This window comes from Podarcis cretensis (assembly GCF_951804945.1).
Source record: "Podarcis cretensis genome assembly, chromosome: 3".
NCBI lineage: Eukaryota > Metazoa > Chordata > Lepidosauria > Squamata > Lacertidae > Podarcis > Podarcis cretensis.
In genome coordinates, this window is record NC_137172.1 from 2,201,751 (window position 1) to 2,228,179 (window position 26,429).

At 45.7% G+C, this 26,429-nt stretch overlaps 1 protein-coding gene across 1 annotated transcript in view; it reads left to right on the forward strand.

Annotated features, from left to right (window-relative positions):
* OTOF (otoferlin) overlaps positions 1-26,429 on the forward strand; it is a 226,274-nt gene that overhangs the window by 121,819 nt on the left and 78,026 nt on the right. The window contains exons 6-15 of the mRNA XM_079968476.1: positions 1,898-1,974; positions 8,076-8,202; positions 9,295-9,349; positions 10,211-10,342; positions 11,601-11,663; positions 16,303-16,387; positions 18,386-18,545; positions 19,773-19,959; positions 23,818-24,004; positions 25,029-25,252. Of these exons, the coding sequence (XP_079824602.1) occupies positions 1,898-1,974; positions 8,076-8,202; positions 9,295-9,349; positions 10,211-10,342; positions 11,601-11,663; positions 16,303-16,387; positions 18,386-18,545; positions 19,773-19,959; positions 23,818-24,004; positions 25,029-25,252 (1,297 nt within the window). The remainder of the gene's footprint in view (positions 1-1,897; positions 1,975-8,075; positions 8,203-9,294; positions 9,350-10,210; positions 10,343-11,600; positions 11,664-16,302; positions 16,388-18,385; positions 18,546-19,772; positions 19,960-23,817; positions 24,005-25,028; positions 25,253-26,429) is intronic.

Genomic DNA, 26,429 nt, shown 5'->3' on the forward strand with positions numbered 1-26,429 from the left:
GGAGTGGAAATAAATGCCCAAAGGCCAAGAATCATATACCAACGGGAATTTGAGTAATTACATTGGATCTGAAACTCTGGGTGTGGACATGGCTGACCTGTGAAATCATTGCAGGAAAGTAATTCAGTGGTGCCTTGCAAGACGAAAAGAATCCGTTCCGCGATTCTCTTCATCTAGCAGTTTTTTCGTCTTGCGAAGCAAGCCCATTGATGGCTTAGCGGATTAGCGCTATTAGCGGTTTAGCGGCTTTTAGCGGCTTTTAGCGGCTTTTAGCGGCTTTTAGCGGCTTTTAGCGGCTTTTAGCGGCTTTTAGCGGCTTATCAGCTTAGCGGATAAGCGGATAAGAGGCTTAGTGGCTTAGAAAAAGGGGGGGGGGGGAAATGTCGGAAAAACTTGCAAGACATTTCGTCTTGCGAAGCAAGCCCATAGGGAAATTCGTTTTGCGAAGCGCCTCCAAAACGGAAAACCCTTTCGTCTAGCGGGTTTTTCATCTTGCGAGGCGTTCGTCTTGCGGGGCACCGCTGTTCTTGCAAGAAGCCCAACATCCTTAGGGAACCTCTGCTCCATATCTTGCCATGCCACTCGGATAAACACAACTGTCAAATCCTTTCATCATTTTCACATTCAACTCTCCCCAGCCTTCATCCCCAAACACAGTCTAAGCATCTTGTCCCTTATCCACTGTCCAGCTCACTATGATCAACTGGAGAAGGCCTCAGATTCGTTTAGTATCTGCACAAACGAAGGCATTCAATATAGCGGGAAAGTATGTTTGACCAAGTGCTTTTTTATATATAGAGAGAAGTCACTGGGTTCAGCACTGGTCATTTGTTCAGCTGTGTTAACAACAAGCCCCAAATTCTGGGATCCTGTTCCACCATTTTGCAATGTTTTCCAGAGCCTCCAAAATGGTGCGGCTGATCTGACCATCCAAACTGCAGCAGCACTTGGCCACAGGTTTGGAGTAAAATGGACAGTGTTGGATTGGGGGTGATTAGTATTGCCCCATGCTGGTTAGGTCAGCCAGACAGTTTTGAGGGGCGCTTCCAAACTCGGGGTTTGCCCTGCAATTCAGTTGCAAAGCATTTGCAAAACTTTGGCACATGTTTGGAGCGAATCAGGCAATGTTGGATTTGGGGGGGTGTGATATCCAGGAACCCCAGTTTGATAATTGCTTAGTTTTGGGGGCACTGCAAAACATGGGTTTGCTCTGCAAAACTTTGGCACAGGTTTGGAGTGAATCGGATGGTGCAGGATTTTGGGGTGATGCCTAGGAACCCGGGTTTGATGTATCAATTACTCCGTCTTGGACTTGCAGCAAAATGCAGGGTTTGTGCTGCAAACTGATTGCAAAACTTTGAAGGTGACCCCAACTTAGGGGGTTCATAACTAGCACAGCTCGTTTGTTCTGTATTTTAAAAAATGTTCTGATTATTTTATTGCATCCCACCATGAGATAGATAGATAGATGATAGATAGATAGATAGATAGATAGATATAGATAGATAGTTAGATAGATATAGATGATAGATAGATAGATGATTGATTGATAGATAGATAGATAGATAGATGATAGATAGATAGATGATAGATAGATAGATAGATAGATAGATAGATGATAGATGATAGATGATAGATGATAGATAGATAGATAGATAGATAGATGATAGATAGATGAGTTGGCAGTTTATAAGTGCTCAAATAAATAAATAAATCTCCCTATATTCTCTCTCTCATTTTCCTTATTCTTTCTTCCCTCTGTTTGGCTCTCCCACTGTCAAAGTTCAGATTGTAAGCTCCTAGGGGCAAAGACCTGTTGTGTATGTATGTATGTATTTGGGGGTTCCCACTGTAAAGTGGGGCAATGACACTGACACTCTGCCTACTCTTCTTACAGAGCTGGGAAAGGCGTCTTTTCAGCCATGAAGCTGGGCAAAGCACGTGGTCAAAAAGATGACCACCACAGGAAGCAAGGTAACCCTTTGCACCCTCACCTCCTGGTCTTCTGGGTGGCAGGGAATTGTGACCGCTGAGCCCTTTTGCAGTGCATGTCTGTGTTGTGTTTGCAGTGTCCCGTGCACAGCGGAATGATGAGGAATACGTGCACATACTCTATATTGCTTTATTTACATTTCAAAGCTGGTAGATTACAGAAAAACATCATGCCTCTGCCGGAGCAGAGAAAGCATCCTCTCTCCTCTGAAGCACGGAGGGAATCACACTGAGAACAGTGAAAAACAGGAAACCAGTGTACGTCACATCCAGTCTCCTTTCCCGTGAGAAACTCCAACAGCAACTCTGACTGGAATGTAAACATTGTCTTGTGACAAGCATTTCGCTGCACAGTGAAGAGAGCAGAAACCAACATCCTCCCCCTTTCTGTGAACATCACTGGGCAGCGTGTTCGTACAATATCAGTACAAACCCAACTTCTGCACATAGGTACAGTGTTGATCCCTTGATACAATCTTGGACAATACATCAGCAGGAATTTCATTACCTGGCATATAGGACACCGTTACGAGTCCCTTCTGAATACGATCCCTAGCATGTTGCAATTTCAATTGCAAGTGCTTCGTGCTTTGCTTACAACCTTCAGAATTCAGCAAAGCCAAACATGCTTTGTTGTCCTGGTAAACCTGGATTGGACATTTGACAGGAATTTTCATGTCTTTGCACAATTGTAACAACCATTCACAATCTTTGAGTGAATAAGACAGTGCATTCAGTTCAGCTTCACAAGTACTTAAGCTAACTGTTGTTTGCTTCTTGCATGACCAATCAAATAGACCCTGATTGTACATATAGCAAACTCCAGACGTGCTTTTCCTGTCTGTTGTGTCACTTCCAAAACTTGCATCTGCAAATATCTCAAGACCACCAGACTTCTGATTGTTAAATCTCAGTCTGTAATGCATAGTGCCTTTCAAATACCGCGCTATGCGTTTCAGAGCTTTCCAATCCTTAACAGTAGGATTGTTGACTTGTCTGCTTAGCAAATTACAGCTAACAGCAATGTCAGGTCTTGAACATCTGGCAATGAAGTTTAGCTTGCCTAGCACACTTCTGTACAGTGCAGTGTCAGAAAATGCTTCTTCAGTGTCATCTACCTGATAACCTGTTGTCATCGGTGTGTCTACAGGGTTAGCATCCATCAGGTTTAGTTTGCTTAACACATCAGCAATTTTCCGTGATTGGTGTACTAGAATGTTACCATCTTGATCTCTCTCTATTTCCAGAGATAGGTAGTTGTTTACCTCACCAAGATCTTTCATGTCAAAGTGTTCTTTCAGTTGAGCTAGGGCGTTATTGTACATTGTGACATCTTTCCAAAAGAATAATAAATCATCAACATAAAACAAACAATACAGTTTCTTTTGCTCCTCCTCTTTGACAAATACACATGGATCAGCTTTCCCTTGCTGAAAACCTAGAGAAAACAATACTTCAGTGAGTTTTGTGTGCCAACACCGTGCACTTTGTTTGAGACCATAAAGGGATTTTTTCAGAGCACAAACAAATCCCTGTTTTACCTGTACGCCATCAGGTGGAAGCATATAAAGTGATTCATCTAGAGATCCATACAGAAAAGCTGTATTCACATCGTGGTGACTAATGTGTAGATTCTCCTCTGCAGCTAGCTTGAGCATAAGCCTAATGCTCTCATACCTCACTGTGGGTGAGTAGGTCTCGTGATAGTCTTCACCTGGTACCTGTGCAAAACCTCTGGCTACCAACCTGGCTTTGTGTCTGACTACCTTGCCATTTTGATCAGTCTTCGCTTTGAAGACCCATTTGCTTCCAAGCAGTTTCATTCCTGGAACTATTGGAACAAGTTCCCATGTTTTGTTCCTTTCCAAGGAATCAAGCTCAGCCTTCATGGCATTTAACCATGGCTCAGCTTCCTTTGAATCCAAATCCTGGATTTCTTGGAAACTTGAAGGTTCAAATACCTTCTTGGAGCTTTTAACAGCTGTTACTGCTATCTTGGCAAACTCATCAGCAAATCTCTTTGGAGGTCTACCTTTTGTGGCTCTTTGTGACCTGCGAATTAGCCTTAGGTCTTCAACACTCTCCTCTTCCTTCTTAGGAGAAAAGTGACCTATTGTGAACAATGGTTCTTCCAATTCTTGATCAGAGCTTTCAGAGGGTCGCATAGAGGCTTTCGCACTCTTGAAATCCTCTGAATCACCCGATTCAGTTTCAGACTCAGAATCAGAACTTTCATCAGTGGGTGTGGGTTGCTGTGGTTGCTTTTGACTATCCTCAGTCTCATCACTGTCATCAGGGTAACATTGGAAAATTCCCACATTCTCCCCCCACTTGGCATTGTACTCAACACTTCTTGTGAGCTTAATGGTCTTAGAGTCAGTCATCCTTATTCTGTAAGAACCTTTCTCATAACCTAGAAAGATACCATGCAAACCACGCTTGTCTAACTTGGAGTTTTGTGGTGAGTGAACCCACATGTCAGAACCAAAAATTTTCATGTGTTTGATGTATGGCTTTTTGCCAAACATCTTCTCATAGGGGGTACAACCAATCGCTGAAGATAACCTGCGATTATAACTGTAAACAAAACACGAGAGAGATTCGGCCCAATAACTCTCTGGAAGATTGGCATCATGCAGCAAGGTTTTTAACCCTTGAAGCAATGTTTGATTTGCCCTCTCGCAAAGTCCATACTGCCATGGCGAGCGAGGACTAGACAAATCGTGTTGAATTCCTTTCTCAGACAGAAAAGCTTCAAACTGCTGAGAAGTGAATTCCCCCCCCCCCCGCGATCAGTGAAAATAATTTTTATCTTCTTGCCATGCACATTTTCCAACCAAGCACAGAATTCCTTGAACCTAGGAAAAGCCTCTGATTTCTGCTTGAGATTGTACACATAAATATACCTGGAAAATGCATCAATGAGAACCATGAAGTACCTGTTTCCACCCAAAGAGGGCGCTAGGGGTCCAACCAAATCAGCATGAACAACCTGGTATGGTTCTGTAGCTTGCCTACTAGACACCTTACCTTTCGCAGCCATTTTCACCTTGTTTGCTGCGCATGCCTTGCACTTCATGTGGTACCTGCAGGGTTTAATAGTCATACCTTCAACCAAGGCAGGCATTTTAGATACTGCCTCAAAATTCAAATGACCAAATTTGAGATGAAAATCATGAATACATTCTGCATGCAAACTTTTGTTAGAACCTGCAATGCAACAAGTGTCATCCTGCACAATATCATCATAATACAAAACATATAAACGATCAACATATTCAGCATACAATACATAATCATTTTTCTTTGTGATGATGCACCTTTTGTTCTTAAAGGAAACGTCAATTTTCCGCTCATTCAGCTGTCCAACGCTGAGCAGATTATGTTTGGCATCTGGCACATAAAGTACATTCTGTATCGATAAGTCCAAACTGTGAAGAACAACAGTTCCGTAGCCTTTACTGGCGATTGTGTGGTCATCCGCCTGGTGAATCGCACCTTCCTGCGGTGTAAAAGACATGAACAGTCGCTTATCGTTGCACATGTGATGGGTTGCAGCCGAATCAACAACGAAGAAAGATCTAGACGTCTTCTGGACCTCTGCAACTTTTGGAGTGAAGCGTGAGACCATTGCTTTGGGCTGCGTTGTCCTGGACACTGGACCTCTGCTTTTGCCTCGGCCTTTTCCACGCGATGAGCTTTCGCTGCGCTGCTCTGTTTTGGCCCTGGGATATTTGCATTCCCTCTTCATATGGCCTAGACGTCCACACGAGTAGCATTTCACTGCCTTCAAAGCTTTGGCGCCATCTGGTGGTTCCACTGCACTCTGGTTTGACGTCTGTGAAGACTCCCCCTTTCCCATGCAGCCAGCACCCCGGCGATCTGCTTCATTCAGAATCACGGCAGTAACATAATCCACTGTCAGCTGAGCAGTAGGCTGTACAGCAATCTGAGTCGCAACAGACTCCCAACCTGAACCCAAAGATTGTAGTATCATGAAGGAATACACAGCCTCTGGAAAGTTGAGTCTTCTCTGTTGCAGCTCATGTCTCAGATTCTGCATCTCCATCAGATGTGTACGCACATCTCCACCTTCAGCAAGAGCCATATTATGCAGCTTGTTAAAGTAAAACATAGTAGATCCAGCTTCTGTCCTCAAGTGAGCCTCTCTTAAAGCGTCCCAAATTTCTCTGGCTGAGGTCTTATCACGCAATAGACAGAGCTCTTCTGGGGATACTATCAATGTAAGAGTTCCCCTTGCTTTGGAATCTTTAGCTTCCCATGCATCTGTAATTGGAGCTGGGGGGGTGTCTGTAATAACTTCAAACAGACCCTCTTTCCGCAGAATAGCCTCTGCATAGAGAACCCAGTCCGCATAGTTTTTCTTATTGAGCTTAGGAATCCCACAAGCATCCTGAAGGGCCATCATGACTCTGGCATTAGCCTTCTGCGTCATCTCTGCTGCTTTAAATCATGCTGCGTCACTGCTGCAGCTGCTTTAGCCCAAAAGCACTTTTAAAAGTTACTTTCGATTTCCCCAGCATAGGAACTTGAGCCTTTGATCCATTGCCTGTGCCCGGCAAACGGACATAAAATCGCAAAGTCCAGCCATAAAGCCAGTAATTAGATGCTGGCAGGCCGCCCGGAGCAGTAGCACATACCTCATCAATCATCTTGACGCGCAGAGATAGCGTCCGATCCGTCCCTCTGCCGCTGTTCCGATTACCGGAGTCCATTCCCAAGATTGATTGCGTTCTTCTGGGCCCGGAACCAAAAATGTTGTGTTTGCAGTGTCCCGTGCACAGCGGAATGATGAGGAATACGTGCACATACTCTGTATTGCTTTATTTACATTTCAAAGCTGTGCATTTCGCTGCACAGTGAAGAGAGCAGAAACCAACAGTCTGGGGGGGTCCAGGTCCAGTTCGAGGAGAAAAGTATATTGCCGATATTAATATAGTGCAGCTTGAAGAAATTGGATGCATAAAAACTGACTCCTTGTGGGATGAAAATATTGTCCAGACCCATAAATATGATTCAAGCTTTACTAACAAGAACGTCTCCAAAACAGGTACAAAAACAATCAATGATGCAACCAAACAGTTCCATAAGATATATGGTTATCAAAGCTCAGCATCTTCTTCTTAGAAATATAATATAACTCTAAACAGGTACGGTAAGGTAAAGGTAAAAAAATCCCTGGACAGTTAAGTCCAGTGAAGAATCAAAGGTCTCTCTCTCTCTCCTTACACAGAATCCATTAGCCTGCATTTCATTAGCCTGAGGCTGTTTCTTCTGGAAGACAATCATTAGCACCTCTTTCTCTCATTTATCCTGGGAACAAAAGACCCAAAGTCAACTCCCTTCAAAACGGAGATTTGCAACTGAATACCTTAATCATATGATCTAAGGTTAAACACTCATGTGAAAGAACAGGGAACATCAACAGTTAATTATTCACCCAGCTAGAAACTTAGAGAGCTCTTTCTAGCTTTAGTACACCACAACAGAAGTTTTCAGTGTTAAACCCTTTCAGCAATATACATACAGGCATTCCAGCGTGCAATTAAACAATCACACTTAACAAAATATCCCTTGAATTCTTTGCATCTATGGATCGAAAGGTCGGCGGTTCGAATCCCTGCGGCGGGGTGCGCTCCCGCTGCTCGGTCCCAGCGCCTGCCAACCTAGCAGTTCGAAAGCACCTCCGGGTGCAAGTAGATAAATAGGGACCGCTTACCAGCGGGAAGGTAAATGGCGTTTCCATGTGCGGCTCTGGCTCGCCAGAGCAGCGATGTCACGCTGGCCACGTGACCCGGAAGTGTCTCCGGACAGCGCTGGCCCCTGGCCTCTTAAGTGAGATGGGCGCACAACCTCAGAGTCTGTCAAGACTGGCCCGTACGGGCAGGGGTACCTTTACCTTTACCTTATGGATGCAGCCTCCCAGAAACAGCTATTGGATGAATGGAATGGCAGAGAAGTCCATGTCTCCCTGCCTTTTATACTTCACAGATCCCAGGAGGAGCCACTGATAGCTCAGATTAAGAGGTTTAATTATGAATTTGCGTCTCTCTCCATGGCAGATGAACCGGCGGTCCTGGAAGCCGAAGACCTGGACCGGAAGGCGATGCGGCTGGGAGGCGGGCTGGACCCAGACACCATCTCCCTGGCATCGGTCACAGCCGTCACCACCAATGTATCCAACAAGAGGTGAGCAGGCTTGCAAGGCAGGCTGAGGGATGGAGTCCAAAGCTTGTCGTCAATTGTCCTTTACTCAGATTAGGCTTATTAACATGGATGGATCCAAGTTAGGTATCATAGAATTGTAGTGTTGGAAGGGACCCCCAGAGGCATTTAGTCCAACCTCCTGCATTGCAGGAATCTCAGCTAAAGCATCCATGGCAGATGGTCATCCAACCTTTGTTTAAAAACCTCCAAGGAAGGAGAGTCCACCACCTCTTGTGGCAGTCTGTTCCACGGTCGAACAGCTCTTAACGTCAGAAAGTACTTCCTCAAAGGATCCAGAAACAATGGAAATGTTTAAATGGTTATTTATGTAGACAAGGATTAAGTGTAAGGTCTTGGTTGTGTTTAGAATAGATTTATGAAAGACTTAGAAAACTTATGGATTAGAATATTTGTATGAGATTGTATGGGGAAAATACGGAATAACAGACACAAGTTTGCTTAAAATGTATATAGGGAGTACAGCGTAAGCGATGGAAGTCAATCAATGAAATTTTATTATTGAGATATTTGTAGAATAAATTTGGAAGAAATTCTTCCTATTTTTCTTCTTATTTTTTTAATTTCTTCCTTTCTTCCTTTTTTGTTCTTTTTTATATATGTGTGCTTATCTGAAAAATATATGTATATATGTATTTGTATGTATTTTGCTTGTATTTTGTAATAATTATGTAAAATAATAATAATAATAATAATAATAATAATAATAATAATAATAATAATGTTCTTCCTGATGTTTAGTGGGAATCTCCTTTCTTGTAACTTGAAGCCATGGGTTCGAGTCCTACCCTCCAGAGCAGGAGAAAACAAGCTTGCTCCAGGAGAAGTAGGATGTGCATCGCTAGGGGCAAAATATCTTCTCTTTTCCAGAACCTGCTAAGCAGGGCACAATTCACATATGGAATTCTGATGTCGAGGGGAAAGCTTTTCACCCTCGACTTCCATCTGGCAAACATAGTGCTGACCTACCTTCTCGGGCTCTTGTGCAGCTTACTGAGATAGTGTTTGTGAACTGTGCTGAGCCACTTTTCTGACTGTGATTATTCCCTTTTCCAGATCCAAGCCAGATATTAAAATGGAGCCCAGCGCTGGGAGGCCTATGGACTACCAGGTAAGCTGTTTACCTTCTCCCTTTCATGGGGAACCATCCCTAGTGTTCCCTCTACCTTAACAACACACACACACACACAGAGGGATCTGAAGAAGTGTGCATGCACACAAAAGCTTATACCCAGAACAAACAAATACTTGGTCTCTAAGGTGCTACCGGACTTTTTATTTTTATTTTTTAAAAATTTTGACACACGCATATTGTTTGGTGAAGAAGTAAAAGTAGTATTTACTTACATAATCTGGGTCTTGAAGCAGCAATTACAGTAGCTAAATGAAGGCAGGTTTATAACTAAGTTCTAAAAGTAAAAAATAGGCAGCGCTGTATAGGGAAGCTTTTTATTGTGCAGTGTTTTATTATGTGTGTGTATACATATATATATATATGTATATATATGTGTGTATATATATATATATATAGATATATAAAATAGAGTGGCTGGGGCAACCAAGTCAGATTGGGCAGAGTACACATATTATTACAAATTTTTATTTCGTCTTCTTCTTCATCTTCGTTCAAAAATGGTGTCTGAACCGCAGACATGCCTGTGTGGTCAGCTTGGAAACATGATGAAGAAAGAAGAGGCTGACCAGGCAGGAAGGAAGTATGTAGTGTTACAGCTTCCTGCCAAAGCAGACAAAGGAAATGATGTCACAGAGTTCTCTCTAGCAAATTTGTTGGGAAAGCTCTCTGAGCCTCAGCCCCTTCGTGAGCCCATCTGGCAATACATGAATTGCTGGTTTGACTGCAATAATGCCCCACAGCTCCCTTTAGGGACAAGAGCGAGGAGAGGGAATAAAGGAAGATGGTGCCAAACTCTGAGTGGCCCAGGTCACGGCTAACCACCTCTTCTCCGACTAGGTCAGCGTCACGGTCATTGAGGCGCGGCAGCTGGTGGGGCTCAACATGGACCCCGTGGTCTGCGTGGAGGTGGGGGACGAGAAGAAATACACGTCCATGAAAGAATCAACCAACTGCCCCTACTACAATGAGGTGAGGTCTCTGCCTGTGGCTGTGTGGATAAGCCCTGTGTCTCCTTTGCAAGACTGATCCATCCCTCCTGTGCGTAATAACAATTTTAATTTAAGTTAAAAACTCTGCAAAAGGAATGTTTCAGTGCAGCAATGCAGCAAAGGACCCAAACCCAGTGCTGTGGGTTGCTGAGTGCATCAACAGTTGCAGAGTGCTCTTATCCCCGAATGCTGACATATGAATGTCTTGCTAAGAAAAAAATGATTTTAAAAAGCCACCACTTTTTTCAAAATTCAAGAATCCCCACCCCCTTCATATTTTGAGGGAATTGTAGACTTTCAGCATTATTCTTTCTCAGCCTTGGGTCCCCAGGTGTTCTAGAACTACAACTCCCATCATCCCTGACCACTGGTCATGCTGGCTAAGAATGATGGGAGTTGTAGTCCAACTACATCTGGGAACCTAAGGTTGAGAAAGGCTGTTGCGTGGCGAGTTCCCTCCCCCCCCAGTGGAAATAAAGACACATGACACAGATATTTAAGGTTAATGGGCTAAATATGGCCACAACTTTATTGGTTACAGGTGATGAGCGGTATTGGCTTAGGCATTGGTCCTAACCGATTATCCGGCTTCAGCCTGTTTGCTTGAAGTCCGGGAAGGGTTAACCACCAGTAGGGGGAGTCCTGCTGATGCACATCAACTAGGAACTCCCCCAGGGTCACCACTAGGGGCCGTGCCTTAGGCCCTTACCTCCTTAGGCTTCGGACAGAGCCATGCCCCCCGGAATCCTTTATCGGACTACCCTTCAATATGTGGGGCGGGTGATGGCGCTACCTCCCCTCTTCCATCTACAGAACAATACCAATGCCTAACCACCAATACCAAGGAAGTTGTGACGATTTGCTATGAGGTAGGCGAAAAACCAAGTGGCTGGTGCCAATTTGCCAAGTGGAAAAATTCCTACCAGGCCCCTCAACGGCGACCACAAAGAGCAAGATCCAAGGCAGCCCCTGCGTTAAATGGAGCAGGCCACGCCCCCCAGGCTAGTTGATTGGCTGGCTAGGGGATGATGCGATCGGGATTCCCTCAGTCGCATGGAGGCTGAGAGCCATCCCCCACGCACATGATGGGAGGGTGAAGCCCGCAACCCCAACTCCTTCTACGTCGGAAGTGGCTTTCTAGAATGATATACATTGGGTTTTGTTTTTTTAATCATGTTCTTTCTTACCATGGCTAATCCCTCACACCCGTTTTCTCTCTCCTTCCTCCCTGCTCCCAGTATTTTGTCTTCGACTTCCACGTTCCCCCAGATGTCATGTTCGACAAAATCGTCAAGATATCGGTGAGCAAGACTCTCTGCCTGCTCCTTTGTCTCCGTTGGAGAATTCTTGTAAACTGGCCAGTTTTGAGATGAACAGCTTAGGAGAAGGCAACCTGGAGAGCTGGAACAGATGCAGATGAAGAAATTGGGTGCCATTTAAAAGAAATACCTGATGCTCCAAACCAGCGTGTGAATCAAGTCTAGGGCACATGCGGCTAGAGATCTATGCCCCTAGAAATGGGTTCAAACACCGTTTTATCTAACACACATATTTTTGCAAGCAATTTCCTCTGCAGCATGGCATTCCTGTATGTTTCTTCCACTGATATGGCATCATGTGTGCTTCTCTCCAATGTGTGCATTTCTGTTCTACATTGTTTTGGTCGAGAATTGCTGTCGCAAAATTCAGAGAACTGTGAATCTCAAAGGGCTGTGCACTGGCTCTGTGTATGAGATTTCATGGGACCATCTGGGTTCCTGCTGGATCTTGTGCAAGCATCCTTAGCCTCTCAGAATGCACATGTTGAGCAGGCTTTGCCCAGCAAGCAAGGCAGAGAGCTTAAAATATCTTTTGTGCTTAGGTTAGGTAAAGGTAAAGGGACCCCTGAGCATTAGGTCCAGTCGCGGATGACTCTGGGGTCACTTTGACGTGCTTTCGAACTGCTAGGTTGGCAGGAGGAGGGACTGAGCAACGGGAGCTCACCCCGTCATGGGGATTTGAACCGCCGACCTTCTGATCGGCAAGCCTTAGGCTCTGTGGTTTAACCCACAGCGCCACCCGCGTCCCATCTGCTTAGGTTACCTGGCACAAAAAGAGTTTTTAAGCTCCCAGCATTGGGGAATTTTCTCTCTCTCTGCCTCACCCACTAAGGCAGCACTTCTCAACCTGTGGGTCCCCAGATGTTGTTGGACTACAACTCCCATCGTCCCTAGCTAGTGCTCAGGGATGATGGGAGTTGTAGTCCAACAACATCTGGGGACCCACAGGTTGAGAACCACTGCACAAAGGTTTGGACATACTGTGGTACCTCGGGTTAAGTACTTAATTCGTTCTGGAGGTCCGTTCTTAACCTGAAACTGTTCTTAACCTGAAGCACCACTTTAGCTAATGGGGCCTCCCGTTGCCGCTGTGCAGCTGGAGCACGATTTCTATTCTCATCCTGAAGCAAAGTTCTTAACCTGAAGCACTATTTCTGGGTTAGCAGAGTCTGTAACCTGAAGCATATGTAACTTGAAGCATATGTAACCCAAGGTACCACTGTATGCAATTTTCGGGTGTACATGTAATCTTTGGCACCAAATCTGCATATAAGATATACCGTATTGGCCTGAATATAAGTCTCACCTTTTCCCCAAATGCCAACCGTGAAAAGTTAAAGTGCAGCTGTCAGGGGTTCAGGAGCAGAGGCACAGGGGAGAGAGGAAGCGGAGAGCGAAGGGGAACAATCCGAGGGCAGCGTAGGGGAGTATGACAGGGGGCCGAGAGACTCCATGAGCTTCTCCAGCGATTCGGAAGATTCCCAGAAGGGGGCACCGATGGCCAGGGCAAGGGGGGTCCCGGGAAGGACGCACCAGAAGCAAGGGGCCAGCGGCAACTCCCAAAGCAGCAGCTGGAGATCGGGACCAGCTTCCCCACCAGGGCGTAGCGGGGGGGAAGAGTCCCATGTGTCAGGGCTGGCTTCCCCTCCAGTGGGGAGAGAAGATGAGGCAGGGCTGACCACGCCCCTATCGCTGAGTGAGGGAACGGAGGGGAAGTCAGACTCAGCCAACCCCCCCCCGAAGGGGGAAGAAGTGACAGGAGCAGTGTAACGGTCAGGAGGAAGGTGGCTGGCTGGGCGCGCGCACCAAGTTCAAATGTACAGGAGCGCGGGACAGCAGGGAGGTCGGATTGGGAGCCAGGTCCTAAAGCACGCCGGAAGCAGGGGGAAGAATCCGGGGAATCAGCATCAGAAGAGTCCAGAAAGGGCGACACCCCAGCGGGCAGAAGGACCCAGAGGGGAAAGGAGCAGAGGAGGAGGTGGAGCAAGGCTAGGGTCTTGAACTGGTGTCGAGGGGGAGGAGATTCAGACGGAGCTTCAGCAGTCTAGGGTCGAGACGTAGAGCTGCACGCCGCGGCTTTGAAATGGAAACTGAACCTTAATAAAGACTTTTGTATATAGCAAGAACTGGCGTTGGTCCTTTGTGAGCTGGGACCTTGGGCAGCTCTGACAGCAGCTTATATTCATTTTTTTTTTAAATGATATTTATTAAAGTTTCCAATAATACACATAAACACACAAACATACAAACATACAAACATACACAAACAAAAAACAGGTATAATTTTAATCCTTTTTTTTCTTAAACCTTATTTCCCCGACCTCCTCACACCTCCCCCTTCTGTATTATAATTTCATTATCCAATCAGCAAGTCCTCTCCCTTATTTCCTATAGTTTTTAATTTTTCTTTTCCTTTTCCTTAATAAATGCCACTGAAAACCATTAATTTTTAAACCCATGTCATTCTAGCCTTCATTAATTTTACAGTATTTGTTAATATAGTCTTTAACCTTTTTCCAAAAGTCGACCCAAATTTCCCTTCCACGATTTTCCTACATTCCATAAAAATTTGCAAAAATATATAAAGAAGAAACATAACGAATTATATTTTTACACCCTTTGGATTCCCACACCCCACCCTCCCTTTCCCGGTTTTGATCCCCAAACCAATGTCCATCAGTCCATCTATTCTCAGCCTGGATCCCTCACGTCAGAGGCTCTTAAATCTCTCTCAATTTCTCTCTGCCGGTTTTTTTGATAGTCCTTTATATTCAACACCAGATCTCGGAGAAGCTCTGTCTCAATGATGTCCATTTTTCTTCCAGCCAGGCCTCTATATTTAAAGGTGGAGATCAAATCTTGTTTCTTAAGTCTTTTAAATCTAAATGTCCCATAAGCTCCAACTTCCATCTTAATCAAATTTGTAATCCATAGTTCTTCAGGTCCCCACCTAAGGAGATCTTTCCATTCTTCCTTTATGGCCTTCCTGACAGGCCTCTGGCCTACCTTAATCTTCTGCAGCATTGTAACTTCTCCTTCATTTTCCTCCAAATCCTCATATATCTCTTCTTCCACTTTCTGTTCAGCTGCAACGGCTTCTGTTCCCACTTCAAGGGCTTTTTGTTCAGCAACCAAAACTTGAGTCAAGTCTCTTCCAGTTCCAGTAAAATTGTTTAATGTTTCATTCAGTATTCTTACCCTTGTAGTCAAAATATCGCTCTGTTCCTGGAGCTTTCCCAGGAGATAAAAGGTCCTGTTCAGCTCAGTAAGTATTTTTCCACTTGCAGCCATTTCTTGCAGTGTCCCAAAAATCCCCTCTAGGGGGATTATGGTTACTTAGTATCCTTCCAGTTCCAGTTCCAGTCCAAAAGTCAAAGTAGCTTATTCTTCTTTATTCCCAACAGTTTGTATCCAAATTAAAGAAATCTAACCAGCAAAGGCACCAGAAACAGTTTTTTTTTATTCCCCGACTTTGACAGCTAGTTTGGCAGCTGTCAAAGTCCTCTGTATCTTTTCAACAGGCTCTCTCGCGGATCACCCGGGTCCCGGGGGGTTAAGTGCAGCTTATATTCATGACCTTATGGTATGCAGCCAGGAGCGCTGGGCAAACAGCTCTAGGAGCATGGCAAAGCGGAGCCCGCCCAGTGCATAGACCCCCACACTCTCCCCCAAGGCCGGGAAGGGAGAGAGCGAGGAAGGGGAAAGGCTGCCGGCAACACAGCACAGCTCCTCTCCTTGCACCCAGGATGCAGCCAGGAGCAGCGAGGAAGGGAGCGGCTTATATTCGGGGGGGGGGGTTCTATCTCTTTTCTCTCCCCCCTCCAATTTTAAAGGTGCAGCTCATATTGGGGTGCGGCTTATATTCAGGCCAATACGGTACTGCACCGGGTACAGATGGCTTGTGGGATTTGACTTTCCTCAGTGGGTAATTTACCGTATTTTTCGCTCCATAAGACGCACCTAGTTTTTAATGGACGAAAAGGGGGAAAGCTCTGTTTTTGGGGGGATCAGCTCACAGTTGTGCAGCTTCTTTTGCAAAGGGAGAAAGCCCCCCTTTTTTTGAGGACCAGCTCAAAGTTGTTGAGCTTACTTTGCAAAGGGAAAAAAATCCTGTTTTTATGGGGTTCAACTCACAGTTCTGCAGCTTCTTTAGGAAAGGGAGCCATTTCTACAGTTTCCAGACAGATAATCTAATCGGCCAGTCACATGTCAATGGGGAAACAAAAAGCCCCTATCCGCAGAACATTCAACAATGGAGGCCTGGGCAAGGGGGCAGAAAGGGAGCCAGTGACTGACCCCACATTTGCTCCATAAGACACACAGACATTTCCCCTTACTATTTAGGAGGGGAAAAAGTGCATCTTATGGAGCGAAAAATACGGTAATACCCACCGTTTAGAAACAGCATTGGACTAATGGGCCACCTTGCTAACCGAAGTGAATTCCTTTATTTACATCCATCCTATCAGTTAAAACAAACAAGCTAACTAACATTTCTATAGCATTTAGGGTTCAGTAGGTGCCCGTTTATCGTATTCCTCAGAAATGTCTGCTGTGAAGCACAAGGTAGGATCCTCGCTAAACCTCTCCTCCGACTCTCCCCCCCCCCTTTATCCTGAAGGTGATTCATTCCAAAAACCTCCTGCGCAGTGGAACCTTAGTCGGCTCCTTCAAAATGGACGTCGGAACCGTTTACACCCAGCCAGGTAGGTGGCAAAAGTTTTTTTTCCCCCCGGTGTGGAAGGCTGTTCTTGTGCTGTCAGGACTGCGGCAGTAGCTGTGGCAGAAACTTCTCCTTGGCGGTTCAATACGGAGGCTGGCACCAAATTTCCAGTTAGCCAAATTTTATTCATAAAATAAAAGAGCTACAAGGGACCCTGAGGGTTTCCTAGTCTGATCCTCTGTAATGCAAGAATGCAGGGCATCATTTTACCTGTTCATTTCTCTAGTCAACCACCCTCTGCCACCCCCGCACCTCACCATCTCTTCATCCAACCACAGTCCTGGGAAACACTTACTCAAACCATTTTTTTTCTGTGCATGCAAAGCCCTCATAGAATCATAGAATCATAGAATCATAGAGTTGGAAGAGACCACAAGGGCCATCGAGTCCAACCCCCTGCCAAGCAGGAAACACCATCAGAGCACTCCTGACATATGGTTGTCAAGCCTCTGCTTAAAGACCTCCAAAGAAGGAGACTCCACCACACTCCTGGGCAGCAAATTCCACTGTCAAACAGCTCTTACTGTCAGGAAGTTCTTCCTAATGTTTAGGTGGAATCTTCTTTCTTGTAGTTTGGAACCATTGCTCCGTGTCCGCTTCTCTGGAAACAACCTTTCTCCCTCCTCTATGTGACATCCTTTTATATATTTGAACATGGCTATCATATCACCCCTTAACCTCCTCTTCTCCAGGCTAAACATGCCCAGCTCCCTTAGCCGTTCCTCGCTGCACTTTATCTGACATTCTTTTTGTGGGAATGTTCAGGGTGGCAGGAGAGGATATATTGTTTATTAATATCCTTCCAAACTTGTGCTAGCAAGTTCCTTTACTTAGCAGAGTTTACAGATAGCTGGTTGCAGGCTCGTGTAAGCCTCTCACTAGTATACAATTCAGTCTGTCTCAGATTGAATTGTACGTTCCTGGTAAGTTCCCTTAAATGCCTCTTAAAAGAATAAAGATGTCACTATCTTATTCAAAGTCAATAAAAGAAGTTTACTTACATCAGTTACGGTTGGATCCCTGAAGGCAGACTTAGTTACAAATACAGCGGATGCTCGGGTTGCGAACATGATCCGTGCAGGATGCACGCTCGCAACCCGCAGCATCCGCAACCTGCAGCAGCGTGTCTCTGCACACGCGGGTTGTGATTCGTGCTTCTGTGCATGAGCAAAGGGCGATGAAGTGCTTCTGCACATGTGTGACCACTGAAACCCGGAAGTAACCCGTTCTGGTACTTCTGGGTTTTGGCGGTCCGTAACCCAAAAAAACACAACCTGGGGTATAACTGTATGTACATGTAGATCTACTCCATGTGGGAGAATAATCCCAGTGCTTTTGCAAGCTGAGAGCTAGCAGAGCAGTCCTAGCTAAAAGCTGGTCAAATGAAGAAGGGAGTCAAAGAGAGAGAGGTGTGCTGCGTGACCCGTCCTTTTATTACCTGGGCAGGTAAGGTCACACCCACCTTCTATCACATGCAAAAGGAAGGATGCTCCAGCCAGGAGGAACAGGAAGTTTCGACTGGCTGGACCAAACATTCTCTCTCATGTCCACTCCAGGAAAACAAGGAATGTTGTACTTGACTGCTCCCAGGGGAGTACATCCCACAGTTTTTCACTCTAACATTCAGTCGCTAGGCTCCTCCTAAACTGGTTCTTGCCACTTTTGTGGTCCAGCCAGACGCTTTGCAGAGTGACATGGTCCTCACTGATAATGGGTTTCACAGAAGTCTGCCCATCCTCTTTGGTGGGCGCCATTGCGGGCTGGTGTTCCCCCTGGCATCCCGGGATCCAATGTGGAAAGTCCCAAGGACTGTTTCCCATGCAACAATGGGAGCCTAATGAAGCCGCCATTCCTGCACCAGTCCACCTGGGGGAAACGAAGGCGCCAGGCTCTGCCGAGATGCTCAACTTGTGGGTGATCCTGCCCTCTCCCCAGCCCACCTCGCAGGGTCTCATGGTGGCTCCTTGTCTTCTCCTTGCAGAGCACCAGTTCTACCACAAGTGGGCGCTCCTCTCGGACCCGGAGGACATCACCGCGGGGCTGAAGGGTTATGTGAAGGTGGACATCGCGGTGGTGGGCAAAGGGGACAACATCAAGACGCCCCACAAGGCCAACGAGACAGACGAGGACGACATTGAGGGGTGAGGAGGGGAGAGGGCGAGGAAGGAGAGGAGGGGAGAAGAGCAGAGGGAGGGGAAAGGGGGAAAGAAGGGAGAGGAGAAGAAAAAGAGGAGTTTGGACTTGATATCCCAGCTTTCACTCCCCTTAAGGCAGGGGTCGGCAAGGTTTACCTCACCTAGGCCAGTTCACTCCAGCGGAGACACAACGCAGAAACGATTTTTGGTGCCACAGAAGTGAGTCCGTGTGTCACACTGTGCCGGTTTAATGCAGCGCATGGGGACTCGGTTCGGGGGCGGCTCGTGGGCCAGTTAAACGACCCCCGTGGGCCGTTTGTGGCCCATGGGCCGTAGGTTGCTGACCCCTGCCTCAAGGAGTCTCAAAGCGGCTGACATTCTCCTTTCCCTTCCTCCCCCACAACAAACACTCTGAGAGTTGAGTGGGGCTGAGAGACTTCAGAGAAGTGTGACTGGCCCAAGGTCACCCAGCAGCTGCATGTGGAGGAGCGGAGACGCGAACCCGGTTCCCCAGATTACGAGTCCACCGCTCTTAACCACTACACCACTCTTTTACAGATTGTTCTTTGCTGAAAGAAAATTACATGAAAATGATGTATAGATGGTATATAACACCAGTGCAGATAGGTAGAATGTATAAAACTGCTTCAAATATATGCCGGAAATGTAAGGAAAAAGAAGGAACTTTTTACCATATGTGGTGGGACTGTAGTAAGATTTTTAAAAAATGGGAAACGATATACAATGAGTTGAAGAAAATGTTCCAATTAACATTTGTAAAAAAGCCTGAAGCATTTTTGTTAGGGATTGTAGGAAAAAACCTGCCAAGGAAATTGAAGAACATTTTCATGTACGCAACAACGGTGGCAAGAGTGCTTCAGGTTTATTAACAAATGTTAGATGGAACATTTTCTTCAACTCATTACGAGAAGCAAAGCTACAGGGAACCAAGCAGAGGGCCTTCTCGGTAGTGGCGCCTGCCCTGTGGAACGCCCTCCCATCAGATGTCAAAGCGATAAATAATTACCTGACATTCAGAAGACATCTTAAGGCAGCCCTGTTCAGGGAAGTTTTTAATCTGTGATATTTTAGTGTATTTTTGGTTTTTATGGAAGCCGCCCAGAGTGGCTGGGGAAACCCAGCCAGATGGGCGGGGTAACAAATAATTAATTATTATTATAATTATTATTATTGTATATCGTTTCCCAAAACGGTGTTGACTGTGTCTTGCAGGAACCTGCTCCTTCCCGATGGCGTCCCTCCGGAGAGGCAGTGGGCGCGCTTCTACATCAAGATCTACCGGGCAGAAGGTCTCCCTCGCATGAACACCAGCATCATGGCCAACGTCAAGAAGGCCCTCATTGGAGAGAACAAGGACCTGGTGGACCCCTATGTCCAGGTCCTCTTTGCAGGACAAAAGGTACGTGGGCATGGAAGTGGAATACAAAGAGGCAGGTGAGAGGAGATCAGTGATACAAGGGAATGAAAGATAGAATATGGAAAAGGTGTGATGTGTGTTTTTAAATTGTTTTTGTTTGGTTTGGTTTAGTTTATTGTGTTAGTTTAATGTGTTAAGGTTGTGTTTTCTTTTTCTTTTTTTTATAAGATATTTATTAAGATTTTCAAAGATAATACATTGTAAAACAAAAAGAAAAGAAAAACAAAAATGCAAAAGTACAAAAATACGAAAAATAAAAACAATTTAAAAACACATAAAGTTTCCATTTACTTATTTTCATTTAACTTGTTTTCCAGACCTCCTCATACCTCCCTTTCTTATATTCTAATTCAATTTGTTTGTTTAGCAAATCCTCACCACTGATTCTTTTAATTATTTCAAAACCTTATTTTCCATCTCTCTTATACATTACAGAGAAAACCGCTTAATTTCTATCCAATATCCTTCTAACATTCCTTAATTTTACAATATTTCTGCAAATGGTCTTTAAACCTCTTCCAATCTTCTTCCGCCGCCTCTTTTCCCTGGTCTCGGATTCTGCCGGTCATTTCTGCCAGTCCCATATAATCGATCATCTTCATCTGCCATTCTTCCAGAGTGGGTAGATCTTGTGTCTTCCAATATTTTGCGATGAGTATTCTTGCTGCTGTTGTGGCATACATAAAGAAAGTTCTATCCTTCTTTGGCACCAATTGGCCGACCATGCCCAGGAGAAAGGCCTCTGGTTTCTTAGGGAAGGTGTTTTCTATTGTTTATGTATTGTATTGTATTTTTTTTGTTGTTGTTCTTTTGTCTTCTTTCTTCCTTTTCTTTTTTGTAAGCTTTAAAAGTAATAAATATGATTTTTTTTAAAAAACAAAAACAAAAGGTACGTGGGCATGTTAAGAGAGCCCCGGGACTCGGCCCACCTGAGAGTCCCCCTCACTTGCAGAGAGGCAGCTGGCTTTTGTTTGATGATGTGCATCCTTTGGACCATCGCTCTAATCAGTTAGACTGCAACGGCCATTCAATAAATAGAAAAAAATCGAATTATTATTATATTGGTTCAGATATCAAAAGGTGCTGAGAAAAATAACTTTGCTTGTCAAATTTCAAACCACTAGGATGTTACAACGGAGTATTACCGGTTGTCTGTTATCATGTTGCAGTCTTTTCTTCTATTAATTAAATAAAATTATATTAATGCAATGCAATGCAATAATAATAATATAATATAATATAATGTAATGTAATGTAATGTAATGTAATACAATACAATACAATACAATACAATACAATACAATACAATACAATACAATACAATACAATACAATACAATATAATATACAATGGCCAATCTGGTGGGACCTAACAGGAGTTGTCACCTCAAATACTTGCAAGTTGGTGAAGGCCTGAGAGTTTAGCCCCAGAATCTGCTTTCAGACCATTTGCCAGGATGCTTTAGTTGTGATTCCTGCTTTGCAGGGGGGTTGGACTAGATGACCTCTTGGGATCCCCTCTAGTTCTGCACTTCTATGATTTGAATATGTGAGACTATCTACTTCCAGCAATGTGCAGATGGAAAATAAATAGTCCATTATTCCCCTTCAGAGAGTTAATTAAGACATCCAATGGGGAAATTATGTGCCATTGACACCTCACTGTGTGCCCCCTACACACACACACACACACACACACACACACACACACACGTGAAAAGGATCAAGGGGTCTTGGTGGACCACAAGCTTAACAGGAGTCAACAGGGTGATGCAGCAGCAAAAAAGGCGAATGCTATTCTAGGCTGCATCAGCAGAAGTTTAATGTCCAGATCAAAGGAAGGAATAGGTAAAGGTAAAGGGACTCCTGACCATTAGGTCCAGTCGTGGCCGACTCTGGGGTTGCGGCGCTCATCTCGCTTTACTGGCCGAGGGAGCCGGCGTCCAGCTTCCGGGTCATGTGGCCAGCATGACTAAGCCGCTTCTGGCGAACCAGAGCAGCGCACGGAAACGCTGTTTACCTTCCCGCCAGAGCGGTACCTATTTATCTACTTGCACTTTGACGTGCTTTCGAACTGCTAGGTTGGCAGGAGCAGGGACTGAGCAATGGGAGCTCACCCTGTCGTGGGGATTTGAACAGCTGAACTTCTGATCGGCAAGTCCTGGGCTCTGTGGTTTAACCCACAGCCCCACCTGCATCTATTCCTTTAAAGGACTATTCTTTTAAAGGAAGGAATAGTCCCATGCTATTTCCTGTTGGTCAGACCCCCACCTGGAATACTGTGTCCAATTCTGGGCACCACAATTTAAAAAGGATGTTGATAAGTTGGAAGGTGTGCAGAGGAGGGAGACCAAGAGGATCAAGGGTCTGAAAACCAAGCCTTATGAGGAACTGTTGAAGGAACTGGGTATGTTTAGCCTGGAAAAGAGGACACTGAGATAAGATAGGAGAGCCATCTTCAAATATCTGCTAAGAGCTGACTCTTGTTTTCTGCTGCTCCGGATACTAGGACCTGAACCACTGGATCCAAATTAAAAGAGAGATTCCCACTAAATCTTAGGAAGAGCTGTTCGACAGTGGAACAGTCTCCTTTGGGAGATGGTGGACTCTCCTTCTGTTATGTACTAAGTTGAATAGGATCCAAAAAGGCAGCAGTCTGATTGGTCCTGGAACAATAGGACCCAGAATGCAGCAATCTGATTGGTCCACAGGAGCCACCCGATCTAGCTCCAGGTGGAAGTGAATCTGCAGCCTGATTGGCCTACAGGTGAATCCCGGAATTAGCCAATCACGTGGGGCCCATTGTGTAAATAATGTTTATAAAGCAGACATTCTGGGGGAACTTCCATTCCTCCTCACCACTATGAGCTGAATAAAGAGCATGAAATCCACTCTTGACTCAGAGTATATTTCACCTTCCTTGGAGGTTTTTAAGCAGAGGTTGGACGGCCACCTGCCACGGATTCTTCAGCTTTGATTCCTGAATTACAGGGGGTTGGACGAGATGGCGCTTGGGGCTAATATCTAACTCTACAAATCTATTATTCTGTGAAATTGTAATCTCCTGCTGCGTGGCTCAATCTGGTTGTGGCCTGTTGGGAAACTGTGTATGTGCAGCTACACACACAGAGTCAATTAAGTTTTGGCAGACAGCCAAAAGCTCATGTGAAGGAGTAAGTCTGCCTGGTGATACAGAGGCATGGAGACAGCTTCCTGATTGGTCAAGCTCTCTCAAGGGAGTGATAATTAATGGCCTACTAGCTGGAATGTGTTAGTTCAGAGTTTGGAGTTCAGAGTTCTGTGTCAGTGAAGGAGTTGTGAGTTGTGTCAGAGAGAGCTAGCTAAAGATCCGTGTTCTGTTCCTGTAAATAGTCCACTGTATGTAATAAACACCTAACTACAAGTTCCTGGTTCCTGCTTCATCTATCCTGTCTGCAGCCAAGTTGCCAATTGCTTCCGTGGATTCTGCGTGGATTCTTCTTGGTCTGGCTAAGGTCCTGCAACTAGTCTGAAAGTTGCGAAACACCAATAGGTTTTACCAATATGGCCTGGGACCTTTGATCAGCCTTAGATGGCCACTGGCTTCTATTAGATCATTCCCAGAAGATCCCTATCAAGGGATGCAGTTCCTGAGGGCTATATGGAGCCTCCAGCACCAGGACCAGCATACCTTTGAATGCTAGCTGCTGGCAAACTACAGTGGGAGAACATGGTTGTCTGTAGGCTTCCTGGGAACATCTGCCTCTCCACTCTTGGAGACACGATGCTGGGATAGACGAACCTTCAGGTTTTGGGCCGTTGAGGTTCTTCTGGTGTCCTTATCTCCTTATGTCTTTCTCAGGGGAAAACCTCGGTCCAGAAAAGCAGCTATGAGCCCACCTGGAACGAGCAGATTGTCTTCACGGAAATGTTCCCCCCACTGTGCAAGCGGATCAAGGTCCAGATCCGCGATTCTGACAAGGTCAACGACGTGGCCATTGGGACCCATTTCATTGACCTTAGGAAGATCTCCAACGAAGGAGACAAAGGTGAGGTGAAGCACGAACCGAGTGCCATTATTTTGCAAAAAAAACAAAACAAAACCGGCACAGCATATCCGGGATAGACTTAATATTAGTTTGGTCTAATTTTCTTTTAAAGTCATCCAATTCCCTGGTCCTGAATGGGGTAACTGTGCCCCTGAAGGACCAGGTGCGCAGGCTGGGAGTCATTTTGGACTCACAGCTGTCCATGGAGGCACAGGTTAATTCTGTGTCCAGGGCAGCTGTCTACCAGCTCCATCTGGTACGCAGGATGACACCCTACCTGCCTGCGGACTGTCTTGCCAGAGTGGTGCATGCTCTGGTTATCTCTCACTTGGTCTACTGCAATGCACTCTACGTGGTGCTACCTTTGAAGGTGACCCGGAAACTACAACTAATCCAGAACGCAGCAGCCAGACTGGTGACTGGGAGCGGCTGCCAAGACCATATAACACCGGTCTTGAAAGACCTACATTGGCTCCCAGTACGTTTCTGAGCACAATTCAAAGTGTTAGTGCTGACCTTGAAAGCCCTAAACAGCCTCGGTCCTGTATATCTGAAGGAGCATCTCCACCCCCATTGTTCTGCCCAGACACTGAGGTCCAGCGCTGAGGGCCTTCTGGCGGTTCCCTCATTGTGAGAAGCAAAGCTACAGGGAACCAGGCAGAGGGCCTTCTCAGTGGTGGCACCCGCCCTGTGGAACGCCCTCCCACCAGATGTCAAAGAGAAGAACAACTACCAGACTTTTAGAAGACATCTGAAGGCAGCCCTCTTTAGGGAAGCTTTTAATGTTTGATGTATTGCAGTATTTTAATATTTTTTTGGAGGCCGCCCAGAGTGGCTGGGGAAGCCCAACCAGATGGGCGGGGTATAAATAAATTATTATTATTATTATTATTATTATTATTATTATTATTATTATTATTTATTTGGTGTCTGCTATTGCCTCCTGCTGGAGCGAGTTCCCCAGGTTAACAATGTGCTACATCAACACTGACCTTCTCCCCTTTGCTCTGCTGTTCTTGACCAGGCTTCCTGCCCACATTTGGCCCTGCCTGGGTGAACATGTACGGCTCCACGCGCAACTACACCCTGATGGACGAGCACCAGGACTTGAACGAGGGCCTGGGCGAAGGGGTCTCCTTCCGTGCCCGCCTCCTGCTCAGCTTGGCCGTGGAAATCTTGGATACCAGCAACCCAGAGCTCACCAGCTCCACCGAAGTCCAAGTCGAGATGGCCACGGCAGTTGCCGACGTAAGTCTCTGATCCTGGCCCAACCCAGCCAGATGGGTGTGGTATAAATAATAAAATTATCGTTATTATCATCTATTGCTTGCTAGTTCTTGTTTATACTGTGGTGTTTCCTGTTCTGGTCAGACCTCACCTGGAGTACTGTGTCCAGTTCTGGGCACCACAGTTCAAGAAGGACACGGACAAACTGGAACGTGTCCAGAGGAGGGCAACCAAAATGGTCAAAGGCCTGGAAACGATGCCTTATGAGGAACGGCTAAGGGAGCTGGGCATGTTTAGCCTGGAGAAGAGGAGGTTAAGGGGTGATATGATAGCCATGTTCAAATATATAAAAGGATGTCACATAGAGGAGGGAGAAAGGTTGTTTTCTGCTGCTCCAGAGAAGCGGACACGGAGCAATGGATCCAAACTCCAAGAAAGAAGATTCCACCTAAACATTAGGAAGAACTTCCTGACAGTAAGAGCTGTTTGACAGTGGAATTTGCTGCCAAGGAGTGTGGTGGAGTCTCCTTCTTTGGAGGTCTTTAAGCAGAGGCTTGACAACCATATGTCAGGAGTGCTCTGATGGTGTTTCCTGCTTGGCAGGGGGTTGGACTCGATGGCCCTGGTGGTCTCTTCCAACTCTATGATTCCTTAAGCTCCCCCGCAAGGGTATCAGGGAACACTAGCTTCTCTATAGACTTCCTCCCCCCTGGGATTTAGCTCCTGACTTGTGAGTTATTGCAGGATTTGAACCCTAGAAGCAGCAGCCTTATTTCTCTCAGTTGCTTTAGTTATATAAATGGGCCTTACTTACTTCTTGCATTGCAAGGGGCTAGACTAGATGGCTTCCGGGGTCCCTTCCAACTCTATAGTTCTATGATTCTATACCCTCTCCTCACACATAAATTTATTATTTATACCCCGCCCATCTGGCTGGGCCTCCCCAGCCACTCTGGGCGGCTTCCATAGAAAGCAAAAATACAATAAAATATCACACGTTAAAAACTTCCCTGAACAGGGCTGCCTTAAGATGTCTTCTGAATGTCAGGTAGTTGTTTATCGCTTTGACATCTGGTGGGAGGGCGTTCCACAGGGCGGGCGCCACTACCGAGAAGGCCCTCTGCCTGGTTCCCTGTAGCTTTGCTTCTCACAATGAGGGAACAGCCAGAAGGCCCTCGGCGCTGGACCTCAGCGTCCG